The sequence below is a fragment of the Eptatretus burgeri genome, chromosome 5 (assembly GCF_056783735.1).
Source record: "Eptatretus burgeri isolate ZD-2024b chromosome 5, Ebu_testis_v1, whole genome shotgun sequence".
In the NCBI taxonomy this organism is placed as follows: domain Eukaryota; kingdom Metazoa; phylum Chordata; class Myxini; order Myxiniformes; family Myxinidae; genus Eptatretus; species Eptatretus burgeri.
The window spans coordinates 98,027,637-98,039,489 of record NC_140965.1 but is presented as its reverse complement, the minus strand read 5'-3'; the positions used below and the strand labels follow the sequence as shown (position 1 = coordinate 98,039,489).

General features: G+C 44.8%; 1 protein-coding gene across 10 annotated transcripts in view; it reads left to right on the top strand.

The window, feature by feature from the left end:
- The window catches only part of LOC147027028 (uncharacterized), a 171,142-nt gene that overhangs the window by 34,840 nt on the left and 124,449 nt on the right, over window positions 1-11,853 (top strand). For 7 of the 10 annotated variants that reach the window (XM_085883089.1, XM_085883085.1, XM_085883087.1 and 4 more), the window contains exons 2-3: window positions 6,561-6,662; window positions 10,947-11,045. In XM_085883089.1, coding sequence (XP_085739215.1) covers window positions 6,561-6,662; window positions 10,947-11,045 — 201 coding nt within the window. Of the gene's footprint in view, window positions 1-687; window positions 845-6,560; window positions 6,663-10,511; window positions 10,752-10,946; window positions 11,046-11,853 lie in introns of those variants that run through there. The other 3 variants (XM_085883091.1, XM_085883094.1, XM_085883092.1) reach the window with 3 other exon arrangements.

Sequence of the window (11,853 nt, the reverse complement as noted above, 5' to 3'; positions counted from 1 at the left end):
TGAATCTATGGACCTATCACTATCCCATCACAAACAGGTCTATGGTCTTGCTCCAGGTGTTCAAGATAGCTGTTCACCACCATCTCAGACCACCCCAATCCAAAACCATGATCTTTTATACCCATTAACCACACCTCCCCCCCCTTCACCTCTTCCAAGCCCTCCTTTCAAATTTCCAATTTTTCCTTCCAGAGTTTGCTTCTGTATTCATCTTGTCCATCCTGTCCATCCACCTCAACCCCTTTTTCCAAGTCTCCCTCTATTTTGTCTCTCAATCCTGCTGTTGGTGTTTCCCACCCCTTTCTCCTGTTCATTTTATCCTGTTACGTCCTGGTCCATTACATGTTCCAACTACTCCACGAGCCTCAAGTATGTATTCAAAAAAAAGGTTGGACAACTGTTCACGTCAAGCTACTGCACCATGCCAATGACAATGGCGCTCCGCAGATAATGGAGCAGTGTGGGCGTGAAGTGACCCTCTGGAGGTGCGGGAGGGGTGAGGGTGCGCAGAGCCCCCAAAGGCCCGCTTGGCCGGTGCAATTCCCTTGCGCGGAGATTGACGGAGCGTCCTGCTTGAGGACGGACCGAAATAGCAACTGCAGTGTGAGGTTCACCTCGCACCGTGTGTGACGGAGGGAGGGTCGACGTGCACGGAAGGGGGTAAGGGGGGGGGGGGAGGGCGCGTCGTGATCAGCTTAGCTCGGACGTAGAGCCTGACTGGAGAGTGAAGGTGGATCAGGAGGCCGATGTGAGGGAGCCGACATCGAGGCCGAACTGCGTGCGGCAGGGAATGGGAAATGCGCCGCTCTGCAGCCGTGGGAAGGACAGGTTCAAGGAGCAGGAGGTGCGCGATTTTGCGCCAATGGCGCTCCACACATTCACCTACCTGTACTCGTGTGAATGATCTGGAGAACATCCGCTCACGTGTTTTACAACTTTTCCCTTACAGATAGAACTTGAACGTTGGTGTTCGTTTTGTCGTTCGAACTGCAAATCCAATTCAATGTGGTTTCCTGTTTTTTATTCCTTGATTGTAGCTTTTTAATTTGTGTGTGTGTGTGTGTGTGTGTGTGTGTGTGTGTGTGTGTGTGTGTGTGTGTGTGTGTGTGTGTGTGTGTGTGTGTGTGTGCGCGCGCGCTGTCATACTGTAGTTTGTGCCGCAGAGAGCTCTGACACGTTCTCTGCCCTCTGAGTTGGTATTTAAGTCATAGTTGAGACCGAGTATATTATTACCCATTGTTAGTTCTACCTAATTAACATATTGATGTAAAACGTGCCCCCACATTGCTAGTTTTCACCGGGTAGGCTGAAGCCAGGATTCAAGCTGTAAATCTGTCGTTGCACCGCATTGCGCCAGCCGCACTCCGCGCACGAACGGCCATGAGTGTGTCCTGCTTTTCCCTCTCGATTCAACCTGCCTGTGTAGTCATTGCATTAATTTGCAAAGATAACATTTGATGCTTCAAAGATAACAAACACATCCACATCATTGTCCGATTTTTGACATGTTTATTACCAGTGTGGGATCCGGAGTGGAGGAGTGGTAAAGGTTTGAGACAAATCCTCTCCATCACCCTCAACACCCCTCCCCCTCCCCCCCCCCAAATCCCTTGGCTCCATTATCGAACTGAATTGTTGTCATCGATCTTTTTTAAACAGAGAGATATATGTTGTGATTTGTTTTGTAATGTAAGGGACGTAAATGCAATGAAAGTGGAAAACAACTGGAAGTATCCGTCTGATCAGTTTATGATCGTGAACCGATGATCGAGGAACAAAGTATTTAAATTGAATCTTATGTTTTGAACATCAATCACAATATGAGTAGGAAGACAAGTTTGCTCCGTTTTACTGTACTCTGCTCTGAATTCGGACCCGATCACACGTCTGCAGAGAGGAGGAAGATAATATTTTTACTCTGTTTGCCTGCCTGGCAGTCAAACAACATTGAAAACCATTCGAAACTGGAAAGTTACTGTTTTTAAGGATGTTATAAAGGACACAAACAATAGGCACGAAGAACTAATGTAACGTTTACGATTCAGTGATGTAATAGACGCTGGGTAAAATGAGGGTAAAATCCAGAATTAATGAATTTATACACCTTTAAACCTCTTCAAACCTTTACTTAAATTGAATTACATGCTTGAACAATGCAGAACACACATTACCTTCATCATACTTCCAAGAACGACACACGCACACACACACGCACACGCACACGCACACGCACACGCACACGCACACGCACACACACACACACACACACATATATATTGTTACGGTTGTGGGGGAAGATGGAGACATTTAATAGGAAAGGTAGGATTGAATAGAATTGCTTGGTCCATGGACATGTAGGAGACATCTTGATGTAATTTAAGTCTGGAAACTGTGAGTTTAAGTGTTACTTGTCACCACATGGCGGGGGGGGGGGGGGTGGTGTTAATTAGATAGGGATTAAGGATAAGTTCCCCCAGAATGTAATTGCCCTCTCTGTGACTTTTCCCTATGTTTTTGTATTCCAAACCAGCAAAGATGCAGTTGCACTTATATAACAACCATAACAACAAGTGTGCCGATCGGGCAGAAGCCCCGCCTTCCAGGGTTTCCTGCGAGCAAGCCACGCCCCGGAGGTGGAACAGTTATTTGGTGTGATGTCAGGAAAGATAGAGAAGCGAGGAGGGGTTTGGCTTGGTTGGTTGAGTTCAGAGTAAGGGATGCATGCGGTTGAGAGAGAAAGTACTTAGGAGATGGCCTGTTTGAACAGGGCTTTATGGCTGGCTTTCCTTTGACACATGAAGAAGATGGCATGATTCTCGTATTTGTGCTGAGGCAAATTGGCTCGCTGACTGAGCAAGACGTTGGCCACTGGCTCTTGGTTGGGTCATGAAAGACGGACCCTGGGGCCTCGTGGACGTCAAACAGCAGGCCAGTGAGGACGATCAACGCACGAAACAGGTGCACGAGGTCTCTGAGCCTTGGTGTTGAATACCGCTCACGAATTGCTTGACGTACGTTTTACTGCGACAAGAGAGTGACTGGACCATCTCTGGGCCAAGCTCAGTGCCAGAATAAAAGAAGGATATATTATATTATGATATACACATATATCTGAAAAAAATTACATCTTGATATGTATATATATAACATTATGTACACATATATCTGAAAATAAAAGTACATATATTGTATTATGATTTACACATATATTTTTTATATATACATATATATACCAGCAGGGATACACGTACTCTGCACAGGAATCCCGTGGATGACGGCGGGTCTGAAGGAGTATATGTCACAGTTAATTGTAAAATTGTCGAAGCTGCCACCATTATTATTTTTTTCATCACCACTGTAATATTATATTTTCCCCGTCATGTTTTATATGCAGAAGACTCGAGTTCAAAAATGTTAAGATTTATTGCCGCATCAGATAAAAAACCATAATGCCTCAACAATGTGAGGCTGGTTTCATGTCATCATTTGCGACTTAATTTATACGTCGGGCATAACCCAGCCTGGCCCAGCGTATTTGATTTATTTATGTCTGTTATCCTGATAAAAAAATTAAGTTATATTATGTATACGAAGTTACAACGTACCTACGCCCATAACCATTCTATAAAATATCTACATAGCTCATAACCATTTAATTATAAAATATTATACACATACGCCATACGCCATCACCATTCTATTTATATCTGTAATATGTATATATACAAACCACCACCACCATTTTTTTTAATTTCCCACCACCATTTTTATTTTTCACCAGGAAAATGTATTTCCTTCATCGCACATCCTATTCCCGTTTATGAAATAACTGAAGTAGCTCAATAATTTTAGTGGAGTGCTCGAGGATAAACAATATTTGATGTCTTCCCCTCTGGGGCCAATATGTATAAAGCCTCCGATGATCCCACTCTGGAGCATCCCACATATAGCTGACCATGGGAAAAGCAAGGAGTGGATAATTCCAGCCCTGCTACTTTCAATGACTGTCCTTGTGCCTTATTGATAGACATCGCAAAGCACAGGCATACAGGAAATTGTAGTCTCTTAAATTCAATCGTTGAATTTGATGGAATGAGTGGAATTCGCGAAATGAATACATCTCCTTTCGCACATCCTGTCATGATCGTGGCCTCAATTACATGTGGTAGTAGTCTTTTCACAATCAGTTTAGTTCCGTTGCAAAGTTTTGGTGCATCGGGATTACGTAATAACATAACAGGGCATCCAACTTTTTACGACAGATTGTACGGAGGCAATCCTGGTAATTCCAATGAGTTTAGAAATTCTGTGGGATAATGTATGGCTTGCTCAGTATCCAGTGTGGTGTCAATAGACTTGTGACTATGTTGTTCGCCTGGAACTACTTGTAATAACTGATGGTTTATTACACGGACTGTTTCATTAAGTGGAGCCAGGATTGTTCTTTCACAGAGCCACTGTATGTTTTTGTAATTAGTCGCTAAATTGGGATACACATGAGCCTCTAATTCTTCCATAGATGAAACTATTGTACCACAGTCATCGGGAATAGATATAACATCATTTGTGTTTGGGATTTCACCATTTCCAAGTTTGAGAAGTAATTGTGCGAAATTGCCAGCATCTAAATCACCATATAATTTGACCATCATATTAGTTGTTAGATGGATAGTTTGTACGAATGTCCAGAGGTATGAAGATTTTATACTGGCTTTCATTTCATCAGCTGGAGTGCCACGGGGTACTACAGGTAAAGTTTGTCTGAAATCGCCAGAAATAACCAGCGTAACTCCACCTATAGGCAGGTCTACTCCTCTTAAATCTCGCATAGTTATATCTAATTCTTCGAATGCATCCTTAGGCGACATCGTACCTTCATCCCAAACTATGAGGTCGCAATTCTTCAGCACTTTTGCTGCTTCAGTTTGTTTGCCAATGCCACAAACTGGATATTCCATTGTAGCAAAGTCGAGAGGCAATTTGAAAGCAGAATGCGCTGTGCGGCCACCTGAAAGTAAGTAGTGTTGCGGCATACCGGATGAAGCAACGGCTGATGCGATCTTTTTCTGGCTCCTCATCTTCGCAAGCAAAAGGTTGAGGACAAATGTTTTGCCAGTACCACCCGGGGCATCCAAGAAAAATATCATACCACTTCCCTCTTGAACCGCTTCAGAAATCAGTTGATATGCATTACTCTGATCCTGTACCAGAAGCGGCTCATTGTCAGAAACAAACTTTGCAAGAGTATCTGTGTTGTAGTTTGTTTCACGGGACCATTCTCTACTGATGGTTGCGCTTTCAGACCTATTAGAAGAGGGAAGTCCCCACTTAGTTAAATCTTTCCCGCTCATGTATAATACCAAATCTTCAATGTATAGCAGAGCCTCATTGAACATATCTGGTGTGTACTGGATATGGTATAATATACATACGGTAATTTTAGCATAGGCCTACACACTATAAATAAAGGTTGGTCGACTTACGACCAAATCGACTTACGATTGGTCGGTCTGAACCGATCGTGGTCGTAAGTCGACGACTACCTGTGTGTACAATAAAATATGACTTGTGTTAATCATGCATTAAAAGAGGCGTTTGTTGATGTGAATAGGGCCTATAATAAGTGTGTCGAATGCATAAGTCATAATTCGGAAACGGGAATTCGGAATTAACTGTAGCACTATTTTTTTTCATTCAATTGCAAATGGTATTGGCCCCATGTCAATCGGCTGAACTTGAAAAATTAACGTTACGAAAAGTGTGTCGAATGCATAAGTCATAATTCGGAAACCGGAAGTTGGAAGTCATTGTCTTCAATTGACTGTAGTATTACTTTCTCATTCTCTAGCAAATTCCGTTGGCCCCATGTCAATCGGCTGAACTTGAAAAATTAACGTTACGCAATCAGGTGATGACGTCATAATTCGGAAACCGGAAGTCGGAAGTACAATTCTTTTACATCAGGACACTCCCGGGTACATGTTCTGTCAGCATGTGAAGTTTGGTGAGGATCAGTCCAGGACTTTTCGCGTGCATAGGTCACAGAGAAACACACACACAGACACACAGACAGACACACTTTCAAATATATATATATATATATATATATATATATATATATATATATATATATATATATATATATATATATATATATATATATAATGTCCTTCCGAGGTCGACAAAATGAGTGCCAGCTTGTTGGTATACTGTGTTAGAGTGGCGACCTGTCCAGGTTTGTGCCCAATAGCCAAGGAGACTACTTTAGCAGCTCCAACGCTCTGCACAGGGGTTGGTCCCAATGGATGGATGGTGTATATTATGATGTGATGTCCTGCTGTGCAAAGCATGAGGACAGCAGTCATAGTCAGATATTCTATCAGGAGTTGAGTTCACACTAAACCGCTTAAAGGCAAGCTAGCTCTCTCTGAGATATCTTGGTGTTCAATAGGCATTGGTCCAGAGGATCTTTGTCCCTTGTATGCTCAACGTTTTTAATTTGCTATTTTGACAAAATGGGGCAAAAAGATGGTTTGGTGCTGACAGTTCCATCTTTGCAGTCGGGCGGGACGGCAGGCTTGCTCCGTGCAGCTCGAGCTGGAAATGTGGAAAAGGTGTTGGAGCTTCTCAACCAGGGTGGTGATGTAAATACAAGGAATGAGGTAAGAGATTCCAGGGTGTTTTTCCAATTTTTATATTTTGGAAATTGTTGCTCATTTGTATGTATCTTGTCCGACATGCCTTATAGGGATGCAAAGCATTTGAATCATGAGCAATCATGTCTTATTACCTCCACCACTGACGGTGGGTGGAGGTTATGTTTTCACCCCTTTCTGTCTATTTGTTTGGTTGTCTGTCTGTGAACTGGATATCTCAAAAATTTGGGGACGGATTTGGACGAAATTTGGTGGACAGCTTGTGTGTGTGTGACGAGGATAAAATGATTCGATTTTGGTGAAGATCTGGATACGGATACTAGGATTTTAAAATAATTCTTCACCTTTTTGAGATCGGGCCATAAACAATATATAGCACCGTATCTCAAAAAGTTGTGGACGGACTCGGACGATTGGTGACTTGGATAGGTGACAAGAACATGCCGATTAGATTTTGGGGGTCCAGGTCCAGGTCTGGCTTATCATTTGGAATGTGGCATACAAAAGGTAAACTGTTCAGCCTGGCAAAAGTATGCGCTCCACTGAGTGCCGTTCTAGTTACCTCTGCCACCAAAGGTGGAAGCAGGTTCTGTTTTCACCCCTGGCTGTCTGTCTGTCTGTCTATCTGTCTTTGTGTGCAGGATATCTGAAGAAGTTGTAGATGGACCTGGATGAAATTAGGTGGGCAGGTTGGTTGTGTGACAAGGACTAACTGATTAGATTTTGGTGAAGATGCAGATCCGTATCCGGTGATTGGAATTTTTGAAGTGATTCTTCACCATTGAGAGATAGGGCTAAAAGTGATATATAGCAAGATGTCTCAAAAGGTTGTAGACGGATTCGGACGAAACGTGATGGACACGTTGGGTGTGTGACAAGGAAGAATTGATTAGATTTTGGTGAAGATCCGAATCCAGATCTGGATACGAGAATTATTTATTTTTTAAAGTTATTCTTCACCATTGAGAGATCGGGCCAAAACGATACATAGTGCTGTATAGCATGATATTTCAAAAATGTATTGGGTGCGATATGTTCTCGTGGATCAGGCATTACATGGCGGAGATATGTGCTCTACCGAGTGCCCTTCTAGTTTATGATGTTTTGTGTGTATTTGCCAACCATCGACACTTCTTCTTTAATGGCCACAATTATTCCCACGTTCTTGTGGGGTTGGCCAGGGGAAGTTTTTGGCTGAAGTGTTTCACTAACCAGTTGACCAGGCCCAGCATTTGACTAAGTCGTCGGGGCAGGAATTTGAAATTTGGCCATGATGGCAGCGAAAGCTCACCTACTATTTGGGAAGAACACCGTGGGTTCTTCGACGTCCACCAACTAATTCCGGCAGACAAGATATCCAATTTATTGTCCATCTGAGGGACGGTACACACATTGATGAATCATCCTGCCCGTGAAACACTGAGATGGCAGTTTATAGCTCGGCCAAGATTCAAACCCTGGTTGGACAGCTCAGAGGCGAGTGATCACACACCCACACTAAGCCTTTCATATCTACATCTACCCACACCCTTTCTCAGTAAATGGAAGGTCATGGTTAATATGTTGGCATTATCTTACCTAAATTTGATCCAAAGTTATGTACCTTTCAGAACCAAAGACCAATCAGCATCATTCTCTACCCTGTAATTTGAAGAGGTCAGGTCAGGTATGGGAGCATGTGCCAGAACAGCACGTCGCTGCGTCCACTTTCCGCCGGTACTCCAGGGGCCTCCGTCTGGCCATCCCCCAGGCAGATGCCAGGCCCATCCCCATCTCCTTGAGATGATGGTCAACCTGTTGCAACCATGAGGCACGTGGTCGACCCACTGGCCTCCTCCACTCATGAGACTCCCTCGCTGAGAGAATCTGGTGAGCAGGATCAGAGTCAGGAAAACGAGCCACATGTCCATACAGCCGCAACTGACGCTCACGGACTATGCAGGTAACAAATCTCATCCGAGTCTCTCTCAGCAACCGCTCGTTGGACACAAAATCCGACCAGCGATAGCCAAGGATTCTCCGAAGAGACCTGGTACCAAAGGAATTAAGTCTCCGTCTCAGATCCTTGGTCAGAGTCCAAGTCTCGCACCCATAGAGCAAGACTGGAAGTACCAAGGACCTGAAGACTCGGACTTTCGTCCTCCCGCACAGGTACCGGCAGCGCCACACCCCATGATCCAGTGAGTCCATGACTCCCCAGGCCCGACCCAGACGCCTATTGACCTCTGACTCGCAGCCAGCAGAGACATGAATATCACTGCCAAGGTAAGTGAATCTCTCCACGACCTCAACATCCTCACCACAAACAGACACAGACAGGACAGCAGCATCCAAGATGTCACCGAAAGCCTGGATCTTAGTTTTGACCCAAGAAACCCGTAATCCCAACGGCTCCGACTCCTCATTCAGCACCTCGAGGGCCCCCAAGAGGATGTCTAAAGTCTCCGCAAAGATGACTGCATCATCTGCAAAGTCAAGGTCCGAGATCTTGACATTCCCAAATGACGCACCGCAACTTGATCTCTCCGACATCCTCCCTAGAATCCAGTCCATACAAGTGCTGAAAAGTGTGGGAGCAAGTACACATCCCTGACGAACTCCAGTAACAACTGGAAATAAGTCAGAGATGGTACCACCACACTTCACAGCACTCTCAGTACCAGAGTAGAGTTCAGACATCAGATCGATCAGTTTTGGTGGCACCCCACGAAGACCAAGAATCCTCCAGAGGACGTCCCGATTCACTGAATCGAACGCTTTACAGAGATCAACATAGGCTGCAAGCAGCCCCTGCCGAAACTCTCGTCTGCTCGGTGAGGACACGAAGTGCAAGGATACGGTCAATCGTTGACCTCTTTGGTGTAAAGCCTGACTGCTCTGGACGCTGGTGCTCAAGCAGATGATGGCGAACCCTATCGAGAATTATCCGAGCAAAGACCTTGCCCGGCACTGAGAGCAGCGTCACCCCTCGGTAGTTGTTGCAGTCTTGGCGATCACCCTTCCCTTTCCAGAGAGGGACAACAAGGCCCCTCTTCCAGTCAGTTGGGATGATGCCTGTGTTCCAGGCAGAGCACAAAACTGCATGCAACGACACGAGTGCAGCATTTCCACCAGCCTTGAGAAGTGCCGCGTGGATGCCTCAGATCGCTGGAGCTTGGCCCCGCTTCAACTGGTTCACCGCAGCCCGTGTTTCCGCAAGCGTAGGTGGACCACAGTTGATTTGAGGGTCAGCAACAGGGATTGTAACACCTTGACGTCCAACTCGACAGTTGGGGGATCAGCCTGGTACAACCCCTCAAAGTAACCGGCCCAGCGGGCCTTCACTTCAGACTCCTCTGTCAAGAGCCTACCACTCTCTGCTCCAACCGCAGCGCTCTGAGGGATGGGCTTGGATGAACGTAATGCGCGAATTCCCCTGTAAGCGGGACGAGAATCACCTGTCCACAGGTGATGCTCTACCCCCTCACAGATTCCTCGCACATAGGCCTCCTTGTCCACCCTCAGTGCACGTACAGTTTTACGCCTCAGCTCCCTGAACAGCTCAGCTCTGCCATTCAGCCTGGCCCTGCGACTCTGGTCAATGGTATCCAGTGTCCCTTGAGAGACAAAATTCTTCTTTGCCCTGCGGTGAGCTCCAAGGCATCCACCGGCAACATCAAGGACGGTGGTCTTGAAGGCGCTCCACAACTCTGAAGAACACAATTTGAAGAGATTATTATATAATATAAAATCCCCAATCTTCCAGAAGAAATATTTTTTTTATTCACTGATTTACAGCTGGTGAGACCTTGATGATGAAGTCTCGTGCAAGCAATGATCAGTCAGCCTCATACTGCACTATATCACCACTACCATACAGCACAAGCTAGACCCAGAGGAGAGCCAAAGGAGCAACAGAGGTGGAGGAAGGATACTTTAGAGCAAGTTCAGCCAAATCATGTTTTAAGATCGAGAGCAGACACATTGTTTGTTCCAGCTTTTCCGAGAAACCAAACAGACAAATGAGAGGATGTTTCACGAATTTTCATTTGAAGTCGACACTGCAAATCGCTAACCCGATCACCATTCTTGGTGAAGAAAATTTCAAAACTTCAGGTGCGTTCCGTAGAGATCATTACATGAATAACACATGAATGTTTCCTTGGTGTTTGTTGCATGTTATATGTCCCATTGTGGTGTTTTGAAGGTTGAGCATCACACTCAACTCTTTATTATTGTTATTATTTTTTATTCATTACAAAATTCGAGGTTCATGGAATATCTATACAGCTTTATTGTGTTCTTCTTTAGGCTGGACTAACTGCACTTCATCTGGCTGCCAAAGAAGGTCACGCGGGCATTGTCTCAGAGCTTCTCCAGCGCGATGCAGACGTAGCGGCTGCAACCAAGGTAATGCAGCAACCACAATGAAGCTTTATACCCTACATTTTGGGAAGCTTAACTTGAGGATGATGATGATGATGATGATGATGATTATGTTGATGATTATGAAGTTATCATTATTGTCCATGGATATTGTATGCAGGGGTTTAAAACCACTGTTATTTGTTGCAGGCCGAGTGAATCTTGAGAGTAGATTCAATATTCACAACAGTATAGTCACATGATCAACATTAAATATGTATCAATAAACACGATTTGTTTTTAAAAGTGCTGCTGATCTCTCCTGGAGCCAAGAGATCCATCATGGACAAGTTGATGAGCAAACAGCTTGAGAGATGTTCAAATAAGAGTTTGTATTGTGAAAAATGTTTGTGGGCTGGCAGGATGCCTTAGAAGTATGTACACCTGCCTGTAAGTTGTCTTGCATGGGTTTGAGTCCTGACCCAGCTATAAACTTATTCTTCTTCTTGTGTACGGCAGCTTAGCTGCATGGGTGGCTATCATTTCTTGGAAGCGCGACTGTGTCGCTGATGCAGTGCTCCTCCACCAGTATACACTGGTAGTCATTGCGCCGACCTCGGAAGGATGACAGGCTGACTCAACCCCCTGGTGTATTAATTCAGCGGCCAACTCAGGACCCTAGGTTTGAACTCAGGACTCAGATTGAACTCAGGACCCTAGGATCCTAAGCCACCACCCAAACCACTAAGCCAACACCAGGCTTTTTTTTTTAGCTATAAACTGTCAACCCGGTGTTTTACAGGTAGGGTGGTTCATCAATGTGTGTGCCGTCTCTTGGATGGACGTTAAATGG